Here is a 22,706-nt window from a genome sequence, read left to right on the forward strand (position 1 = left end):
TCATCTGTGATGAGGCTCACCATTTGCTCAGGTAGTCTATTGAGCTCTGGGCCTGCAAGAGGCTATCTGTGGGTAGATACTTACACCCATCCAGAATCCCAACAAGTCCCTGGGCAGACACCCCAGATCAGCTCACTGAGGTAAACACGCTGTTGACAACACGCACTTTGACAGGTTTACAGCTCTCCTTCAGCAATGCGTGAACAGAGCAGAACAAAGAGTAAGCAGGACACAAGACTCTACATTGAATTGCCATCTTTGAACTGAAGATGGGAAACACCAGTTATATGAAAGCCATGGTTGAATCGGGAACCTGAAGTTCCTCATTTCTAACCCTGATTCTGCCACAGATTTGCTGTGTGGCCCCAGGCACACCACTGCACCTTGCGTTACCCCTCTGTGATACAGGTCTGTGGAGACCAACAAGGGATTATTGCTCTGTTCCTCAGCTAGGCACAGCCCAAAGGGCTGATCTGAGTTCCTAGGAGCCAGGTGCACTGTTCTGAAAACTGCTCTCACTTCTCAACTCACCTGAGGATCAACCAGAGCTACACCTTTGCAGGATACAAGAAAAAATTTACACCTGCCATCTCTTCCTTTGCACACTCTTTCCACTGGACTTTTCAGAAATGCAGGTTCCTGAGGCAGCTTTGTCACAGCCAATACACACTGGTGCATCACCACTAGCCAAGAGCTGGCCTAAGCATGCAAAAGTACCTCATCGTTTCTTTTTAGCAAGGAGAGTAACAGGAGCAGGTTCTCCTCTGACATGACCAGGGCTTGAGAGAGGAGAAGCAACAGGTCTCAGTCACCTTCCCAGCACTGCAACCAAAACATGATGGTGGAAGGAAGGTGAGTGCTTGCTGGAGGAAGGCCAGGAGTCAGACACTCACCTCCCCCCCTCCAGCTGGGGAAGGAGTTGAAAAGTCATGGAAACAAGTCTCAGCCTATTAAGTTTATTGAAGGAAATTAAAGAGACAATTTGATCACAGTGCACACAAATACTGAAGCAAGGAGAAAACATCTGACAGCATGGCTTAACTGGGAAGGTGAAAGCATAAGGAGGCTCAGGAACAGAAGATGAAACTCAAAAACTGAGTCTAGGCATAAAGCAAATTTTGGAACATAAGGACAATTATCTATTATAAAAACTAACCAGGGAAGATTTTCAAATAGACTGCCTGCCTTTCTAAAAGACAGGCAAAGCTCAGCCACATCTCACTGGACTCTGCCATGGCCTGTATTATAGCAGGTCAGACTAAATGATCAAAGCCACCTCTTCCAGCCTTAAAATAGATGAGGCTGTGATTTTTTCAAGCCCTGCTCTCAAACTCTGCCCATGTATTTGCTCGGCTCCCAAGGGCCCAGAGTGGGCACAGGTCTGGCCCCAACACACTTGCCTCCCACCCCAGAGCATCCTTGTGCAGGGCCTCAAGCCAGACGGGGGTAGCCAACAGCACCCAGCCCTAAGCACACTCCTCTGGGAGATTTTATGCAGCTTTAGAGCAGCTCCTCCAGCACAACATGACCACAGCTCATCAGCAAAGGCTTCATTCAACTCCCACTATGGTCTTATTGTGCTCTGTTCTCTCCCAGTTCTCCACCAGCACCTGCTCTGGCCTCACTCCCCTCCAAATTTAATGCATACTCTGTTCCCAAATCATTCAACCTCCTTGCTCCTCTTGCTTCTACTCTGCCTCTCCCACAAATCCCGGTCTTGCTCCTGGTCCCGTCCTCCCCACACCCTGCCCAAGCCCTCCCCCATTCCTACCTCTCGCCATCTCCAGGAGGATCTCTGGGGTCTGATGTCCCTCCTGCTCTTGTTTCAAGGGGTGCTTTCCTCTTCCTCTTGACTCCTGAAGGGCCCCTGTGGCTTCTGAGGGACTGAGCACGACTGCACAGCGCAGTTCCACTTCTCATTCCTCCCTGCTGGGAGAGCAGCCAGACAGGAGTGCTCTGCCCGCCCAGGATGATCAGAGCAGCTCTTGGAAGCAGAAGATGTCTCTGCGAGCCTTCCTGGAGACAACCCAGGATTGTTGGTGCACCGCACAGCTGCTAGAGGAGCAATAGCCTTGGCATGACTCCTGCATGGAGCACTCAATGGCTGCAGTCTTAACTACGGCTTAGTTATCCACTCCTAATGCTCCATGTGGCCAGCAATGCCACCTCCCCAAGACCCTAAAGAAAGCACAACATATAATAGGTTCCATATCACACACCATACCTCAGGCTGGGCAGCCAGACACTGGATTCATAGTTCCCCCACTCTTGTGCCTCAGGCCTGGGCATCTTCAGCTTTTGTGGTCTTTGAAAACTGGTTGATTTGTACTAGGTGACTGCATGGTTTTATGAGGCCACCTAAAAGTGCAAGGCCTCCTATGCTGTGTGACAGTGACTGAAGGGAGGAAGGTGGGCTCACCTCTCAGCCTCCCTTTCTCTCTCAGCTCACCTCTCAGCCTCCCTTTCTCTCTCGGCTCATGTTGTTTTCCTGCCCTCCTCCTCAACAAACTGGAGGCAAGTGCATAGTAGGAAGACATTTATTTCTCTGGTAGGGACATGGTGCAGAGACCCAAGTTTCAGTGGGGGTACTGGTAGTCTGGTTTGGGCCACTGCTGCAACGACCAAAATTTATCCTCTCATTCTCAGGGCACAGAAAGTTACGTTCGCTTCATGCTTCAAAGAGGCTAGAGTCTCAGTGGAAGCAGGTACCACTTAATAAGGTGATACCACACAAAGCAGCTTACAGGGGCAGTGTGGATTAGAGCCTCAGATCAAGGTAGAAGGGAGAGAACCCACACTAGATGCTCCTACAGTTTGCAACTGAAAGGAAAGTGAGTGCCTCTGCTTTCTCCGTGATCTTTGAGGGATGAACTGAGAAAAATCCATGTCCCATCCCCAAATGGAGGCATTTACCACTCTCTTCCTCTCAGACTGGCTTGCTGGTTTTGTCTAATTTACTAAACTATTTTATTTTGCTGATTCCCCTCCCCCCCCCCCACCCCCACCCCGGAACATAGGAAGCATTCTAAATTCTCTTTGGACAATAACCATAGGTGTCACAGAAAGATAGATGCTAGCTGAGCTGGGAAGTTTCTGTTCATACCAAGATAGGTTTCTCTGCTCAGAGAAAGACTTTGGGATTATCCTCCATATGCTGGCCTCCCAGGCTTCTGTCTCACCTAGTTTTCTAGTTATAGGGCAGATTTCTTGGCTATAAAAAACTTAGTGTCTCCTTGAGACAGATGAGCCTCCCCTTATTTTGGTGGCCCCAGACTGGGACCCAAATGCTTCTCTCTTGTTGGTAGAATTGTCTGGCATATCAACTCTGATCTGAAATTTTGCAGAGTACTGAATTCACAGTGAGTTATTTGACCTGTCCTGCTGTCAGTACAAGAGTGAGAATGCAGTGCTCTATTGGACCGATCAAACAAGCTAAGAAAAGCAGCACAGCAAGCCTTCCTTCCAGCACCTGCACCACCTCCCAGAAGTATATAGCAAGATTCTCCAATGGGACAAGGCTTTGAAGGACATTGGCTTAGAAGTAATGTTACTGTTTCCTGCAAATAATGACCACAGTTCTATGGGGACAAGACATTAAACGCTAAATGGATTTTTCTTTAGATGACAATAAAAGTGGGTTACTTGGTTCCAAGGAGACACCCACAAGGGAGTTACCCTGTTTCAGAGCGGCAGGCTCCATTCTTTCACAGGTGTGGAATAAACAGTATTTTCTTTGCAAACTACCTGTTGCCTGAAGCTATCTCCATTCAGGCTGTGATCTCATCTGATTGCAAAAGCTAAGCGGGGTTAGGCCTGGTCAGAATTTAGCTGGGAAACCTCAAGGGAAAAAAGAGGTGCTGTAGGAAGTGGTGTTGGCAGTTTAATAGGTGATGCTGCTTCCTCTGAGTCAATACAGAGGTAATGTTCCAGGAGAGAGGTTAAACTAGCAGGGGATGGCTGGAGGCTGCTGGATGAAATGTAAAACCAATATCCTGACAACTTGTGGCATCTGTTGTGAGGAGGATGGTAATCTTGATGTCCTAGGCAAACAGATCATATCGGCCTAAGCTTTCTGATAGCCATCACTGAAAACCACACTCCATTGTAAGATGGTCCACTCCAGAGAGGCTACATTTCCTTAGTGGAAAGATCGACCATTGCAGTTATCTGTAAAGGTGTTAGTGAGGTGTAAGCGACTGTTCATAAGTAAGTATTTTATTGTGTTTAGAATTCTTATTCTCTTTTGAGAACAAAGATTCTTATTACAAAATACCCAAAACTTCTCCCGAGCCAGTTTTCCTATGAAACAAGGCCCTATTTATTTTCATGTCTGAAATAAATTCTCAAATACAAACAAGCAAAGAGCAATTTAAAGTGCTAAACTATTTACAGGGCATGCATGTGTGAGATGTCTGGTGTGCCAGTGCTCTAGGGCAGGCTGAGGTGGTCCTCTCTCTCAGACTGTCCCAGGTCCCACTCAGTCACTAGTTCTGAGGACACCTCTGTGAAGAGATGGTCCCAATCCCAGCTGACATCATCCTACCAAGGGAAAAAAGACAAACATGCTGAAATGTTACTGGTGACACCCAAAGGTCTCTGAACGATGCCAAATATTCAAGATGAACAGCAAAGAGAGAAACTAAATGGTAACTGCCCCGGCCAGGGAAGTCACAGATTCAGTTGGCTAGGACAGGAATCTAGCCAGAATGAAATGTGAATCCCTGCTACAATTTAAAGATGTTGACAGAATTATTCATAATGCAAAATTCCATAAAGGACAGATTTTTTGATACTTGTCAGTCTTAGCTACTCCCAGGCAGGGCTTAAAGAGGAGCCATAAAAATCTTCCACACTTCTGCTGAAGCATCTGCAATTCTGAGCTGCAGAAATCCTTTGTTGCAAGTCCTGAGCTCCTGCCCACCCTGTATTGAGGTGGTTCTGTCCTGATTTAAAAAAATCCCTCTGCCCAAACCCCAAATGCTTTCTGCCTTTGTCCCTCTGTACCACCCTGTAGAACCACCTGAAGCTCATGGTAGCTACCAGAAGACAATACACAACAGAGCATTGTTTCTGCAGGGATCTGTGACAGTGCTAGGCCCATCACATTTTCCTTAGTAGCTCTTTCATACTGAAGGAGGCCAATCATAGTGATGCCATAATCTCACACAGAGAAAGCCCTATATAGCTTTAAAATAAACTGCTGGGGAAATCAAACCTCCATCAGCTTGGACAAGTTCCTCCTCACCTCTCTCCTTCACCTCACTGACAAAGGTTTACTTTCCACATACAGTCTGAGACACATTAGAAGTTTTTGCCTTGTTGGTGTTCCCACAAAAGAAAGACTTACCTCTCGTAGTTCATGCTCTGGAGCCAAAACTTTGGTGAGAAGCTTCAGGTCAACCTCTCCATCCTATGAACACACACACAGAGTCACAGTCTTACAGACAGTGAGAAAGCAGACACCATCATTTCACCAGGTAGGTCTCATTAGAGACAGGCACATTTGCCTCATAAGAGACATATACTTTGCCCAGGACAACAGGAGGAGCCTCATCTGAGTAGCAGATACCACACCCACACTATTTACAGACACAAACAAGTATGAAAGCCACATTGCAGAGGGGAACAGACTTGCAGGCAGACTGCAAGTCGTTTGGATGATAGGGCTCTCTATTTTATGCAGCTGACTATTACTGTGGAGGATGATGGGAGCCTGGAAGGATAGGGAGTCACATCAGTCACCCCATAGCAACATCCACTTACCAGAGTCTGAAAGGCAGCATACTTCATTAGATCTTTGTCCAGGTCATGGTAGGTCAGCACTCGGTTCACCTGCACACTGCAACCAGAAAGGGTCAAAGTACAAGCCTGGGTAAGTGTGGAAGTACATCTGAGGAGAAGGATGGCATGAACAGCAGTCTGGTGACACCTATCTTGAGTGTCCACATTGCTCATGCAGACTCTGGAGATGGATATCCCCAGAGAGAAGCACATCTCACCCAGCAAATGAACAGTCGTTTACAAATCTGTGTGCCAGGTTGTGCATGTGCATAAAAATAGGATGTGGAGCAACCACTGACTCCCTCAGAGAAGCCAGCATGCTCAGAGAAGATCCACAGACCAGCTGCAATCGCCAGAAAGAAAACAGGAACACAGTGAACATTCAAAGAGCCCCAGCGCCGTAGCAAAGCAGGCTCTGAGAGCCCCACCATACAAGCTACAGAATAGTAGGGTGATTTCCATATCTGAGCTGAGTCACAGCTATCATGAAATGTAGCCTTCAAAGAGAAACACAGTGTAGGGGAGTAATATACTGTTGTGCCACGATTCCCTTCACAGGTGATGCAATACTGTAGAAAAGGCATGTATTAATTTAATTTCTGTTTGTGATTGTCCATGAAAATCACTTGTCTTTTCTATTGCAGGGAGACTATGGATACAGAAGGAACAGATGGGATTATAAAAAGAGAGAAAACAAAGAAATGAACTCTGGTGAGAGACAAAGTAATTTTAAATTTACTACTATAAAGTGTCATTTGTTTTTGTCAACAGCTATTTAATTAGAATAACTACTCCATACTTGTGAGAGAGGCATCTGTGGTCAGGAGTAAGATATCCTACCCCTCCAAATAAGGGTGAACAGATATCCCAGTCTGTGATCTTGGCAATAGACCCAACAGAGGAGAGACGACTTTCCTGATATGTTTAAGATAAAACCCCCAAAACTTTCTTTTTTTCAAGCTTGCTGGTCTCCCTTGAGCTAACCCCAAGACTACTCTGATAACACCTTCAAACAACAGGATTGTACTTTGCAAATTAACTAGGCACTTGAGTAAGAAGGATATCCTGTAGAGGGCAAAGCAGCCTACGACCATGCATAATCAAAGTGTGTGTGACAATGCATGTGTACTGGAGGCATTTGAGGTTATACGGGCAACCTTAAATCAAGCAATTCCTCACTTTCGAGAGTTCGATTTTGCATCATCAAATATGTTACTCTAACGCAGGTTTTTGAGAGAGAGAGAGAGAATATGCAGTAATCGCTCTCTCTGCGTAATAGGAAACAAGAAATTTGCACTCTTCAGCTTGGAGCCCTGCTGCCACAATACACAGCACCAAATCCTGCTGAATGGCACTGCTGCTGACATCCAGAGAGCATGAGATAAGACAGAGTTTAATTTCACCAGCCATTTCACAATGCTGATTAGAGCCTCAAGAGCACCTAGCAGTGCTCTTACCTGGGGGGAGCTGCCACTTGCATGGCCAGATCTTCCTCCTGGACTTCCTCCAAGTCAGGGATCACGGGAATGTCTGCAACAAGAGAAAGCAGGAGTAAGTGGGGAGCGTTGTGCTCTCCTCTCACTAGAGACAAAGGTTCCCTTGCTTCACAGATCTTAAACAGCCTGCTTCTTATTAGAGGAAAATACAAGGGAGTTATTCAGCAATGATTACAAATATATTGTTTAATATTAAAACAAGGCAATAAAGCTTTGAAGCTTGGGGTCAAAAGAAATCTTGCAAGAGGAGCAGATTTGGGCAGAGTAAGACTCCATAGGCCGTAGACCATGCATTTGAACACGACCTTGAAGCTGAAAGAAGCCAGCTGCGCTAAACCCTGCTGCCTACTTGCCATCATCCTAAGACTGGCAAGAATTTGCTTCTTATGAGATGGGTTATCATTTTCTCGGCTCAGCCGCCAGTCACCTGGACTCTGTTAGAAATGAAATGTGGGGTAAAAGCTGAGAGAAGCCATGTAAAACTACATGTTGAGTTGCCACTGGCAGGGTCTCAGGCTGTGCAGAGGCCTGTGACCTTCCTGATAGCTGAGGAAGGAAGTGCTGGTGGTGTAGCAGATACAAAGACTAGGGAAGATGCATCTAGTTGTAATGTCATAAGCCTTTTCATGATTTCCAGTGTGACCCTGGAATGGCTGACATCTGGGTCACTGGGTATTCCCAGCACAAGGACTACAGCTACTGCACCTAAAAAGGATGCTAAAGAATGGAGGAGAGGAGGAAGAACTGGGCGTACACTGAATCCTGCTAAAGCAGCAAGGGTCTGACAGCATTGCATGCTTTTTGATTTGACAAAGTGCTGTAAACAGTTAAGAGATGGAGAGAGCAAAAAAGGAGAGAGGAAGAGAAGGGAAAGTAACTGGGGGTGCAAAGCAAGGACAGAGTACAGCAGCACAGAGCTCCTTTAAAACTCAAGGCCACAAAGGCTCTCCAGCGACCCTGAGCCCTCAGACCGTGGAAAAGCTGGTGGTTCGGCCCTGGGAAGAGGTTTCACTTGCACAGCATGCGGGTAGAGCTGGCCCCTTCAGCACTGGAGCGAGCAGGCTGCGCCCGGCTTTGTCAGCAGCGCGGCCATGCTACTGATGGACGGCAGCAGGCAGCTGGGCCTGGCTTTGCCCCGTTTTGCAGCCCAAGCCGAGATGAATATTCAGGAGCTGGAGAGACGTTCCCACCTATGGCACTCGGGGCTCTGAGCAGGGTCTTCCCGAAGAGCCCCTTGTCCGGCCGCCTGTCAGAGCTTCACAGGCTCTCAGCTGCTGCACGTCCAGTCCACTGCGTATCCCCCCGGCTCGCCGGCCGGCGGGGCGGGAGGCAGCCCTCGCCCAGCTGCAGCAGGGCACGGGTCAGCCCGGGCCTTGGCGCGCTGGCCGTTCGGAGCTGGCCACACAGTGGGATTTCTCGCTAATTGGCTGCCTGGCGGAAGGCTGAGCGGGACAGGGGCTGCCGCGAGAGCCTGGCTACAGCAAAAGGCAGTGACAGCTTAGCCGGCCTCAGCAGAGCTGTGCCTTCTAGCTCCCCAGCCGCCCAAGGAGCAGGTGCCTGCAGAGAGGCTCTCCAACTACAGCAAACTTCCCAAAGACATTTAAAGGGAAACTGCAGCAACAGGCCCCAGGCCCCCAGGCTGTCCCTTCGATGAGGAGGCATGTGCAAGAAATGCCTCACCAGTGCGTTGCTGGGCAGCTGGGGCAGATCTCTCCCCGCTCTGCTTGTAGGGACAATACACAGTAGAAGCTGCTATCCCGCTGGCTCTTCCCTGCCGGGGCTCCCAGGTCTTGGTAAAACTTGTAGCAAAATGCAATTACTGGACAAAAGCATCTCCATGGACAGACAGACTGACCTGTGGAGGCAGCTAGTAAAACCTGCTCAGTGATAACATGGGAGAAAGTCCCTGTATATAAGCAACCAAGGAGGGAACAGCCTGGTGAGACTGGTCCAAGGGGAGGAATGAAGCACTGTGCAGAGATGCCCTGTTAGTCCAGGCAAAGGAGCATGGGAATGAGAAACAGTGTAATCTCTCCTGAGCTAATTTATCTTTTTCAGCAGAAGACTATGAATATTGCTCAGCAAACACATCTAAACGAAGAACTACCTGGGAACAGAGCTGCCCTCACCCATGGAGCAGCATTCCCTCCAGCAGAAGAAGGTCAGATCCTTATCCTCTTTTGACAGCAGAAATGTGGAAGATGTTTGCTGCAAACTGAATTTCTTCACTCAGTGCTCATTTTGGCAGCTATTTCTGGGGTCTCCACTTCCCAGTTCCCTTTTGCTTTTGTTGATCTCTTTTTGCACTAGAAAAAACTGTAAATTTAGGGCCAAGATCAGTGATGCCTCTTCCATTTTGCAGGTTCCTGAAGACTCCTGGATTCTCCAGTGCTGATTTTATCTCATTGCCATTGAATTCCATGGAGAGATTCCCAAACCCCTTGCAGAGCACTACCACTACTCTATATTAGTAAAATCCAGGCAATCACATAGAAATTCTTGCCAAAAGAAATTCAAGGCTCCAATATTTTATAGACACTTTGAAAATATTTCAGACGGAAGAGCTGGAAACGCTCTGGGGGCTCCTGCCAGCCCCTCCAACAAAGGCCAGTGCATGCTTGTTCTTACTGTGAAGCGTGGATGATTTGTCCATTTCTAGGCAGAAGCAATGCCCTTTAGGACTGCCAGAGACTGACAGGAAACAGAACAAAAATGTCGCAAATTATAAGAAAATATCAGCTCCCCAAGCTAACTGCTATCAGTGGCGAATCAGCCCTGAAATATTTGGGTCTTTATTTCACTTGTTACTCATAATTTCCTCTTCTCTCTGCCAATTCCCATAGTGCCACCTCTCCACAATCCCTCTCCCTTCTCTCTCTGTACAGTTTGCAAAGTGTCTCAGTTCTCACGTTATCACCAAGGTCCCAGCCTTTCCCCTCACTCAGTCTCCAGCCCCCTCATTGTTTTTGTTGCTCTTCTTAGGACTCACATCTTCTTTTCCAGTAAGCTCTTGTAACACAGCCAAGTCATGGCACTATGTCAGCTGCAGGGGGAAGAAGCACACGGGCTATTGTCCTGCAAGAGTGTAGGCATATGCTCTACTTTTAATATTCCCATTAGCTGCAGTGAGGCTACTTAGATATAACATTAGTACATGCAGAAATGTTCGCAGGACCATGTCCTCCCAGTCTCACACTACAGCTTTTTTGAATGACTAGGTTACATTACAAACCCCCACGCTCTGTGCTTTGCTCTGTAACCCACATTTTCCCAGCCCTGCTCAGTGTGGGGGCATCATTTTCCACAAGTCTGTGGTTTTGGTGCAGAATCTTGACACATATTTTACCGTCCAGGCTTTCGTGCCTGAATTCAGTGCCTGCATATGTAAACCTTAGAAATGACTGCACAATATACCTACATGCTAAGAAGCTGCCTGTGGGCAAAAGGAAACACCTTCACAGATACCAGGTCACTGCAATGAAGTGAACAAATAGCCTGTGCATTACAAAAAGAAAATGTTTGGCAGCTGAGAAGAAGGGGTAGCTTCAAAACCTGGAAACAAAAAATTATTCTATGCAGTCTAGCTCTAGGTTTTAAGGAAAGGGGAAGGTTGCATTACTCAGCTGCATTTTGGAGAAGACAGCAGCTTCCATATCAACCGATTTTAATCAAAACTGTAGGCAAATCTCAGAAGCAACATGAAAATACCACAGTTCAGCTGTTCTTCTCTGCTTTTCTGCAGACTTTGAAATCAGAACAAACTGATATGATACTAATAGTAAGAAACATTAAAATAAATTTGAGTTACTGGTAAAAAAATTTTTAACAGGGGAACAAACTGAGTACAAACCATCTTACCAACCTTGGTCCCAGCTGGCCTCTGAACAACATGCCACAAGGTACTGTAACCTATACAACCTCCCTCAACCAGTCTCCCCCTGACAGAACTCCTCTGAATCTCCATTTCATATGGCAGGTAACATTCCCAGAGTGAGTGCTCCTAAAAATGACACTCACTCTTCCCCTGAGAGTGAGTATCCTGCTTTCATTTTAGCTGAAGGGAGGGGAGAATAGGTAGAAACACATGTCAGGTAGTGTTTTAGAAGCAGAAGAAATGAGTGTATGCAATACAGATGGAGGGAGGAACAGAAAAACTCAGTGCATGCAGTGACCTTAAAGAGTAATGGATGAGGCTTCTTTTTATGGCTCAAAATGACTGAGAACAGAGTAATACAAAGCCTTTCCCCATAGATTTCTCAGCCCATAAAGAAACAAGATATTGGCTTCAGACACTGCTTATGGTAGAGGTGTGAAAAACCAAATAAGCACCAAATGCTAGATTACCAATGCAAACTCCCCTCTATCTCCCAGGTGATGGTGAATGAGAGTGAACAAAGAACAAAACCAAAATAAGCGTATCCATGCAGAAGTTATGGTGGGATAGGAGACACCAGTACCAAATCTTGGCTTACAGGAGAGTTATAATATACTGCACCAAACTGATTGTCTCAGAACATCTATATCCCAGCATATAAGTAAGAATCGTATTTTTATTACAATAGCTGGACTGAGCTAGGTCTTACCAAAAAAAGAGCTTCGTGGCTAAGTTATGGCAAGACACCAACAGCATAAGGCAGAAGTGTGTAGATGGTAGGAGGAAAAGATAGAGGGGAAAGACTGAGGGTGACCCATGCTACATGCAGATAACCAAACAATAAGCAAGAAACAGTGGCTTTTTAAGTCACGAACAAAGGAGGGCTTTATGTGTTCATATTAGAGTACATGCAGTAACCATCACCTTTTTTACCTCTTAGCAAATAACTTTTTAGCAAAGACAGCTGAGGAAGATGACTACAGAAAACAGCAAACAGGAGGTGGAAGAACCTGCACCATCTTAATACCCATTTGCTCCTGCAGGTTGGCGAGTTGCACTTCCCCTCCCAGGCAGAGCTCATAATTTGGTTTAGTAGCAACACCTGCAGGCTGGGTCCCTTAAAATCCTGCAAGCTCACAGTAAGATCTGGTCCTAGCTCTAAAGAACAAAGTTCTCTGTTAGAGATGAGACAGCCCATAAGCATGGAGAAACAGAATCTGCTCAAGGTCAGGCAATAAATCAGTGGCAGAGCTGCACCTAGAAACCATGTCCCAGATTAGGCCTGCAGTTAGCAGTGTGGTTGCCACTTTCTCCCTGAGCTGCTTTAAGAGTGTCCCGAGCCAACACCCCGACACCCAAAAAAATGACTCCATCTCACGTAGTCTGATTCACTTCCCCCAACTGGGTGTTTCAAAGGCCAGTTCAGAATGGACACTCTTGCGGTGGGGAGTACGTTGCCCTCCCTGTCCACACACCACCATATCCAGAGAACACAGAGAGGGTAGTGGCTTCTAGAGCTGGCAGTCTCTTGCCACTAAGCAGGCATAAGAATGAAACTAACTTTAGTTTAAGTTGCTTGCTCATAAAATGTAAAACTGAAATAATTACAATATCTCTACTGCAGCAAAACTTTGTTTTACTGAATACTGTTACCTTCTGCATCACGTTTGGGGAATTTTAAACAGGCAAATGGAAGAAGGTCTGATTGAAGATGAAGTTAAGTGAAAGAAATTGGTCTCATTTAGCACATGACAGGATTCATCTGTGTTCCCAAGTCCACTGAGGTAGCATCATGGGCGTTTCATATTCATGAGCTGCTGCGACACTGTGTCCCCTCATTTACAAAGCACCGTGTTCAGCAAATTCTGTCCCTGTGGACACTCCTTGCATTTCATGGTCTTGTCAGAGAGACATCAAACACTTCAGTAACCAAATACCAGAAAATGGCTTTAATTAGCGCATCTCAACGCAATAAATAATTTTTCTCTCTAAGTGGAAAAATGGAGAATTAAAAAAAAAAAAAAAAGAAAAGAAAAAAGTGGAAAGCAACAGGCAAAAAAAAAATCTTCAAAAAACCATAAGGAACAAGGGACACAGACAGCTTCTGCTGAACACACAAACAAGCTTGAAGCCTCTTGGAAGCTTTCTCAGGAGAGGAGCAGGCAAATGGAGAGGATAAAGAACATTTCTTTGGATGCTTAGACATGAATTTCACAGGGATGCCTTTCCCTGACTGGAATTGCCCTACTAGTAGGCCAATACGGAACAGCGTACCTGCCTGATCAGCCAGCAGGGAGATGAAAACAGTAGAGTGAAAAGCAGGCAGTACCACAGCTACTAGGGCACTGCCTTAAAAGCTGAGACAAGAAGATAACCTGAGTGTCCCACGTCCCAAAGCACCCTTTTGAGAAAGAGAATAGTAACAGCAAAACCTGGCCAAGCTGATCGGAAGAGTCACCCAGTGAGCAGGTGCCAGAGGATTCATAGGATCTAGGGGAGGTCATGCAGTAGATTCAGGACTGACCTTCCAGCCTTGCCTTAAAAGATTATGCATTTGCCTTGCATCAGACAAAATAGTTTTTTCTTCTGCCACCAAGCTCTGATGATACTGTCAGCTAGATGTATGACTGGCTGGAAGGTTGGGTAGTCCGTGAGACACTCTACTTGTTTCAATAGTGTTGTGCTTTCACAGACTGCTTGGCACGGCATGGCTTCTTCCTCACCTGAGAGCTTGCTGGGGACAGGCATCAGGCATATTTGCTATTTCCCAAGGCTGCTACTAACACAAAGGCTCTGTCCAGTTTCAACCCCTGGGAAGAGTGAAGAGACAGGGCACAGAACAGCCTTGTCAGATGAGATGCTGGACTCACTGCAGGACTTCAACAGGCAATAATCCATGGCTTGTCTTGTGCAACAAGTAAGAACAGACACGGATGGCTTTGAAGATGAGGAATCTCTTAATGCATAGGTTTGTTCACCAGCAGGAGATAGGAGAGACTGGAGGCCAGGCTCAGGACCTAGAGTCCATCGAATTCCTGAAGTTAGCAGCAGTTAGAGTGGTGACATACCTCCTAGGCTTACCAACAGCCCCGTGACAGAGCACTATGCCTGCCCTCCTTTTTGGTAACATCTGTTTTCCTCTTTTAAAAGGCTGTTTTGCAGTATTCCCCTGCTGAAACATACTCAGAAGGTGGTGGGGCAGCAGATGAGAAGGCATGAGATGCCCAGGGAGGGTCTGGTGAACTCAGAAACACAAAACCGTCCTCAACAATGCTGGAGATGAATGATTTTGCATTAGAGCATTACTGTGGCAGGGAAAGCAGTTTCTCAGGATGCTCCTGTGGAAGTATGTTCGGGAGCAGGCGTGTCTGATTCTATTTCATCCTCTTCATGTTACGCTGGAAAAACAAGACAAACTACATTTCTTTTATGCTAAATCCTTAGGTTTTTTTTATTTTTTCTTATATATATTTATTAAAAAATGCCTCTTTGATCGGCAGCACCCATGACACTTCCACATCCAGCTACTCCTCAGAAGCCTCCCTCCCTCCACACAAGGCCACCGCTGCTGACAGCCAGCCGGGTTTGATCAGAGCCACTCAGAATCGGATTTTCATAAGACAGATGAGGAATCTTACTGCTTCTCCCTCTCATATCAGATGAGAAACTGAGGGGGAGGGGGGACGGGTCCTGAGGGAACGACACTACAATCAAGGGCTACGCAGTTCTCTCTCTGTCCCTCCACTGCTGCAATTTTCAAAAGAGTTTGCCTCAGGCAGTTTTAAATGATGGTGTCTCAATTCTGTAATCATCTTTCAAGAGCTTTTTCTTAAAGGGTATTTTAGGTAAACCTAGTCCGTCAACTACACTTATGGACTCAGCAATCACAGACCCAATATGACTGTGTATCTACCATATCGCAGAATTTAGTGATGGAGGATGCTTACCCAGACCATCATTTTCAGCCCCCAACAAGCTGTGTCTGCTCCCTTGCAATTAAGCTGCCCACTGCCCCTTGGCCAGTGGCCTGCTGTTTCAAATAGGACTTCAGACATATCCCTTGGGACATATTCTCTGCTTCCCCCTGCCCACTGTGGCTGTCAGGAGGGAGCTTTCCTTGAACACCAGAGGCTCTAGATCACAATGCCAGCAGTCACTGGAGGAGTTCAAACTGGCTTGGACCAACAGCTCAGTGGAAACCATCAGGTTGGGCTGAGTCTACCCTTCACTGACCTTGCATAGAGACTCGGGGTAGCGCATTAGGGGAGCAGCCAAGGGGAGGATTGTGGTGTGCTGACAGAGCCACACACAAGAGTCACAGTGCAGAATCCCAGAAACTCAGCAATCACTGTCACTCTTTGCCCCAAGCCCCTCTCTTCAGCCCGTTCACGCTACTTCCAAAACACCATGTTTTTCACGCCATCTCCATTTCACTGATGCTCAGAACTTTTCGTCCATGTAGCTCTCCCCAAACCACTCCACCACTGTCTCCTGAGCCTATGAAGTACCCACTGGCCATCTCCCTGACTGTCCCTGCAAATTCTCCCCCGCCCTGGTCTTACCCTCATGCTCAGCCAATGCAGCTGTCCTTGCAGCTCACAGCCCCTGGAATCCACCAGCACTTGGTGTGTTCTGCAAAAACAGCAGCTGACCAGGGAAGTAACTGGCAAACTGTATGTGGAATGAGAGAACCAACAATAACCGACACCGCACTCTATTCTCAGCTCTGTTTGGAACAATTTCATCGTTGGTGTGTATTCGCACACAGCTCAAGCGGTGTTTGATATTTTATGGCTGTGAATTCCAGGTACTGGATATCCTGTGAGGGCTGTCTCCCACCTGACAGACAGACATCACTCCCCAGAAGGATGCGGGGACCATGGCATATGCCCAGTTCCTCTTCTGTTGTGCATTGAGCCTGGTCTCCCACTCTGTTCAAATGCAAAGGAGCTGCTGGCATACACCAGAAGGGTAAGAAGTCCTTCTAGAGCTTTGACATTGTATAGAGAGGTCTAATCATCAGCTCTGCTTCCTTGAGGAGGCTTCCCAGCAGGCAGGAAGGGGTTTTGCCTTGAGGGCACAGATCTAGTAACTGTCTCCTGGCAGCTTTCCTCACCTGCAGGTCAGGTTTGGGTTGTCTGTGTAGCATAGTCAGGCTTTCATTTCAATCAGCTGTCTCTTTCACACACACTATCTGCTTTAAAATAACAAGCTGTTGTTCCTGCAGACAGAGAATCACACATCACATCCCAATCCTCCAATAAAAGCCCTGTTCTAGGAGCTATGCATCCCAAGGGTAACAGAGAGCAGGGGGGGAAGGGACTTCTGAAGATGGGGCAATAGTCTATGGGGGAGGGATAGCTGGGGGAGAGATTACAACCTTAGCTAACACTAGTAGAGTACCGAGGAGAAAAATCCAAGGGCAATATAGTGAGGAGACAGGCATCTGGGGAAGTGCAACTCAGCAGTGCAGAACTGGTGGACAAAAAAGGAACAACAAAGAAACTTTTAGCCAAAAGGACAAAGCAGTTTGCTGATGAGGGTGGGGAGGGATGACAGCATTTCTCACCCCAACAGGAAACAGCCCTTTGTAGCTGCACGTCAGAAAGAGACACACAAGCAGAGTAAAGCCAAATGAAATACCCAAGCAAAGTCAAAGCAGAGACTCTACTGCCCTGCTGGAGAAAAGAGCAAAGGGAGTGGAAAGCCCTTCAATGTGAACTTTGTTGTTCTGTCTTCCCTTCCAACTCATGACAAAGAATAGTCTGCACTTGGGACAAGCTCTTGGCTGCTACAGAAAAGGAAGCAGTGCTCTGCAGATAGCACTTTTTAAATTCCACTGATAGTCTCACATCTACCATCTCATGCAGTTTCCTTGCCATACAGAGCTCGGTCACTGCTGCCCATTTCCCCTGTTGACACGGACAGAAAATTGAGCAATTACCCTTAAACTCCTCTCTCTCAGATTGCCCAGATTGCTACATACACAGCATTAAGCCCCCAATTGCCCCTGGCCAAAAGTGACTCAACTAGGCCTGTCCTTTAGGAATTAAACACTTTTGTGTTGCTTGTGAAGGTTTATTATTACTCCAGTTGTGATGCATTAAATCCTGCTAAAGCAGGTTTCCCACCATGCAGAGAATGTGCCCACCCCCACCCCAACAAGGTTCAGCTGGACACACATCCACCTATCAAAGGTGCATTATCCATTTGCTATGCCTGTGTACTAGCATGTACCAGTGAGTGTTCAGGAGGACGCACACTAAGCTCACAGTGGGTGCTGTAGGAAACCCCAATATCCATCAGCTAGACACTCCAGAGCTATTTCTGGAGAGGCACTGCACTTTTTCAAAATAGTCTTTCTTTCCAGCCTGGAGTTTTTACAGGAGCAAATGGTGCTTTTAGTCAAACACAAGTCTTTGCTTTCCTATAACTCAAAACTGGCTCCTCTTCAAAGTGGCTCTCTTGTTCTGGACTAGCCTCCATGAAGAAGAAATACGGATTAGAGAAAATGAATTCTGAGCACAACCTGAGCCAAGGTGCTTCACTGCTAGTATTTCAACAGTTTGAATTGCACAGTATGGATGACTTGCACCATCTGGGTTTCCCTGTGTAACTGTAAGGAATGGCTGAAATTGCAGATCGTTCCATGCATGTCCCTGTCTAGTCCACCCCCTTACAATCTCCCATATTACTTCAGTCTTTCTATACAGCCTAAGAAGCGACTGTCCTTCTGTCCCAAACTCCCATTGATATGAGGAATCAGATGCTATTTCATGCATGGGGTGAATGGCCAGGAGCAGTGAGAGAAATCTACTTTTATTTCTGAAACTACAAGGCATATCAAGCCCAAAAGTCTCTACTTGGCTGTACAACATTCCCTCCATTCTCCACATGCCAAACTGGGCTCTCTCTAGGCCCTATGCTTTTTCAACACTTTCTCCAACAAACTCCAAATTCTGAGCCTCTGCGTGTTAGTGATGGATAAATGATCACAACTGAGCACATTTCAAATACACAAGAATACCTTTTTAAGGGCATATAGTTTTGTCCTTCATTCTTTTAATGAAAAGGTTGCATGAGGGACAAACAATGTTAATGGAATGGTACAGCTCAGCTTTCTAATAGGTTAAAGAAAGGCGATTCAAATGTATTGGTTGACAGCAGCAATCATTACGCAACTGTGCCTGTTCATATTAAGGTGTACAAGCTAACACATTATGCAGCACAAAAGAACCATGACCCATCCTTGGGGATCCATACACCAATGTCTTGATTTTTGTACATTTAGAATCTGAGCTTTACTGTTACAGTTAAGGACACAAGCCCAAGTGCAGTTCTGTGCGAACGGGATGCTGATACGGCTTAACTTACTGCACAGCCACAGCATGCTACTCCCTGCCTTCTACACTGGGCAGTTATTTGTATCTCTGCTTATTCAAAAAAGTAATTTTATTTAGGTTCTGGCATTTGTTTATATGTCACTTTTCTCCACTGCAGTTGCTGAGCCCACATGGAAAACTCCTGTCCCAGAATAACTTGCTTAATGTCCCTGTAGAAACAGGACCACAAGCATGCAATGCACTGATCCATTTAGAGATTTTCCACATGCAAATTAGATCCACAACCCAGTGTATTTGACTGTACCATAAACTGCCTGGGTAGGAACGGATTAGTGGGATCTTTCTTCTAACACACAGATTTAATCCAAAACTGAACTCTGGTTTGCAAACAATCCAAATTCAACTGTTAACCATAGGTTAGGCACAGATAAATAAGTGAAGTGTATTAGGACTCGCCATGTCTTCATACCACATTCTGCATCAATTCTATTCTGTATTTATTACCCAAGGTCTTGGAGCACTAAAAGTCACATGCTGCAAACATGTGGCAAGCATTTTTATGGCTGGTTAGCAAAGACAGTTATTATACTCTGAATACAAGACCAAGGTTCAACAAGAAGGACAGCACGTATGCAAACACTCAAAGAGCTGTTCAGAACAGTCTACCAGCCTCAGTGACATACGCTGAAATTTAAGAAGCCCAAGAAACTTCTCAGGGGAAAAATTAAGTCTGTTCTGAAGATGCCAATGCTATAAAGGTGCCACTTCTGGCAGTCATATGTTGCAATGCTTAATTTGTCTGGAAAACCCAAATAAGTCTTCATTTAATCTCATTAACCATACTGATGTCTGATCCTTTGTGACTCCTGGTAATTCTTCTGATGCTTGGTGATATTTTACAGATGCAACTTTTTATACACTGTATAAAATTTATACACTGTATAAAATTCTTAGCCCTTGAAAACTGAGGTAGCTCCCAGAGACTTTAATGAACTTCTATGCTCCCCATAGTTCTCTAGTGCTTGTCCCAAAATCCATAGTGTGGATTTTTCCTGAGATTTCTCTTGGCTTATCCAGTCCTAGAAGAGCAGGTGATACACACTATCAAGAAAACAAGTGCTAAGTCAGGAGTCCAGTAGACTTCACAGCAGCCTGTAGAGGGTTGGGATGGGATTACCCACCAGTGCCTATGTTTTGCTTATAATCTATGAACCTGGATTAGGCAAGTGGATTTTTTAAATTGCCCCATGACAGAGACCCAAGGAGACCAGTGCAGGCACTTGTCCTGATGGGAACAAGACAGGGATGTTATCATAAAACATAAGAGAGACTTTAAGTAGAGCATACTATGACCCAAACTAGGGGACAGCAGCGATTCCTTTCCCTGCTCTTAACCTTTTATTGCTCTTTTAGCTCTCTTTTTGCCCCAGTCCACTATTCTCCATGTGGAGGTAATCACAGAGAAAAGTGTGTTCTCGACACGTTCCTTCTTCCCAAAGGTGCTTTATCGTTTTGTGTTAATGAAGAGCCAGAGTTAGACTCCAGGTTCACTTCCTCATCCTCCTCTCCATCTCCTTCGCTCTCCCTCTCTCATTCAGCAGGTGGGGAGATTTAAGCAGCTCCCACATTTGTCTACCCCCAGGGTGGTTCATTTCCTTGCAATTTCTTACAAGATGCCTCTCCTCACTTTACTGGAGAATCCCCAGATGTGCATGAGGGCACTTCTTGCAGTCAAGTAGGTGATACCTTACCTCCTCCATCATCTGATGCCTCCAGGCTCTGCTGTCTGAGACGATGGCTGCAGCAAAACACAAGGAAGAAAGAATTTCAATCGCAAGCCCAGAAAAGCATCTCGTTGTGTCCCCTTCCTCCCCACAAGCCTCATGGCCTGTCAGTGGCAGAGTTCCCAGGTACGCTTAGCCTGCAGACTGACTTCCTTCCATGCCCCTCATTGCTGGACTCAGCAGAAGTCTCAGCTTAGACTGCTTAAGCAAGATGCCTTGTACCTGAGACAAACCCCTAGGCTGCAGACAGCAGGGCCTGGGGTGGGTCTGGGAGGAAAACAGATGCTTTCTACTTTTCCTTCTTTCTGTCATATGGGAGTGACAGAGCCATCACCTATTCCATATGCAGGGAATTACAGAGTGACCAGCCCTGCACCATCCCAGGACACATGACATGAATTCATGCTAGGCTCTGCACCCTTCCCAAGTTCCAGATCTTGGTGTACTGGTGCTTTGAGTAGCATGTCCCTACTCCATGAGATCAGATGTAAAAGTCATGGAAGAAGTCTCAGCAACAACTGGAACTTACTCTTCTACTTCTTCTGCATGCTTTCTTCCTGACCTGCAAGACAAGGAAAGGCTTATGCTTAGAAAAGTCTAGAAAAAATTTAAAAACTGCACTGTTCCCTATATCACTGTTATTGTGCAAAACAGTTCCTATACCAGATCCGATATAACACATTGCACCTTTGAAAAATTCTGAGTGACCATTAAACCAGTGTATCAAAAAGTCCCTGAGTGCATCAGATTGAAGCAGAACTATTTGGGTCCAAAAAGACAGCCATGCCCAGATACAGCAAGAGCCATAGTCCCTGGTTTTTTAGCTTCTCAGATACTTTTTCATCCCCTCTGCTATCAGCTGCAGGTAAAGTTTGCCTTACCTGAGTAGAGAGGTCAGCACATTACGGAGTGAAGAAGATGCTATACTTTGTCTACCTATCCCTGAGAGATCAACAGGTCCTTCCTCCCCCTGGTCATGCATAAAGATTATCTGGTTGCCTTTGTAGGTTAGAAGCCCCATCTGAGCTGGCCAAGTTCAGGTGAGACATGCTGTTGCTGCAGTAAATCAGGGTTGATCTGGCTGAGTTAACAGGAGTTCATAATAATAACGTGGGGGGGAGGCACTGGCAAATGGCAGCTCCCTTGCTCTCCACCCCAGCAAGCCCAGAAGTAATTCAGTCCCGATTAGGGACGCTTGTTCAATATTCAAAATGTAAAACATGGAGGTTGCTGAACCAGCACTTTGAAAAGTTAATTAAATGCCAGGTTTCTTTTTAGCAGATACTCCATCACTTGCTGATTGCTTTGGCCATTTTGAACAGTGAAGTTTCATCTCTATGCATTGGGAATAAATATTCTCCCCTCCCTTGAAGTCAGGGTGTCATGACAAAGAATACATGGGCCTCTCCCCTACCACATGCACTATCCCAGGACACAGGAAGATGTAAGAGAAGTTGCTTCATTGCCTTGCACTGCTCCTGTCAAAGCACTTCCATGAGATGTGACAGTCCTCTCCTCATCTGCTCTCTGTTCTAGCAGGTTATGGTCCTCATCTAGCTCTCCGGTGCATAACCTACTCTTCTGAGAGCAACGAGCAGGGCACATCTGAGCCCAGTAATATCCACTGCTATAATCAGAACTGCAGCTGTGTAGGTGACATCTGCATCTGGGCTTTCAGCTATATCTGCACACTTCTGTTCATCAGAAGAGGCAGAAGTGCAATGCAGCTGGGGAATTTAGGAAAGAGCTGTTCCAGTGAGGAGCAATTGTCCAGCTCCGACCTTCTCCGCAGTGGTAGTGCAAAGCACTTTTTGTGAACCACCTGATACTATGGAGAAAGAAAGGGATGGCTTCAGAGAGCCCACTCCCAGCTCTCACTAGAGTTTAGAATCTGAGAAGACAGAGATGGAAAGATGATGCAAGATTTATCCTATTTATCCAAGATTTTATCCTCTCCCTTCTGCCTTCACAGAACTGCTTCCCACACCCTGTCTTCAGAGCCTTGCCCTCACTGAGCTGAAGCATCCCAAATGATGGCATTGCACAGCCTTGCACAGTGAGATTATTCCCTGGAGGTTCAATCTAACCTCTTCTTAGCATGATCCTGTTACTCTTGATAATTGTCCAGCCCCAAATAACACTCTATTCCTCAGTACTCACACTCCTTACATCTTTACTCATCTCCTATCCCCAGGCAGGAGTGAAACACTCCACATGTTTATACTTCCCAGGAGAGGGTCACTCCTGCTATCCCTGTAAGCAATTTCTGTCTCTTTTTCCTGAGCTCCCTGTCATAACAGGTATCCAGGTGGCCCACAGGGAAGGCAGTCATATTTTTGTCCTAGAGGAAGAGACTGCTTCACTCATGTTCCAAGACTTAAATCTTTTTCAACTTTTCCTTGTTCCGCTAGGAAAGGACTTATTTAGG

At 46.1% G+C, this 22,706-nt stretch overlaps 1 protein-coding gene across 1 annotated transcript in view; it reads right to left on the reverse strand.

Moving 5' to 3' along the window:
• Positions 1–4,178: 4,178 nt before the first annotated feature.
• The window catches only part of IFT43 (intraflagellar transport 43), a 46,285-nt gene continuing 27,757 nt past the window's right edge, over positions 4,179–22,706 (reverse strand). Inside the window, 6 exon segments of the mRNA XM_049825298.1 lie at positions 4,179–4,539; positions 5,348–5,410; positions 5,764–5,839; positions 7,239–7,311; positions 20,246–20,292; positions 20,808–20,840. Coding sequence (XP_049681255.1) covers positions 4,429–4,539; positions 5,348–5,410; positions 5,764–5,839; positions 7,239–7,311; positions 20,246–20,292; positions 20,808–20,840 — 403 coding nt within the window. The 3' untranslated portion in view covers positions 4,179–4,428.

Source organism: Accipiter gentilis, chromosome 22, assembly GCF_929443795.1.
Source record: "Accipiter gentilis chromosome 22, bAccGen1.1, whole genome shotgun sequence".
Lineage (NCBI taxonomy): Eukaryota > Metazoa > Chordata > Aves > Accipitriformes > Accipitridae > Astur > Astur gentilis.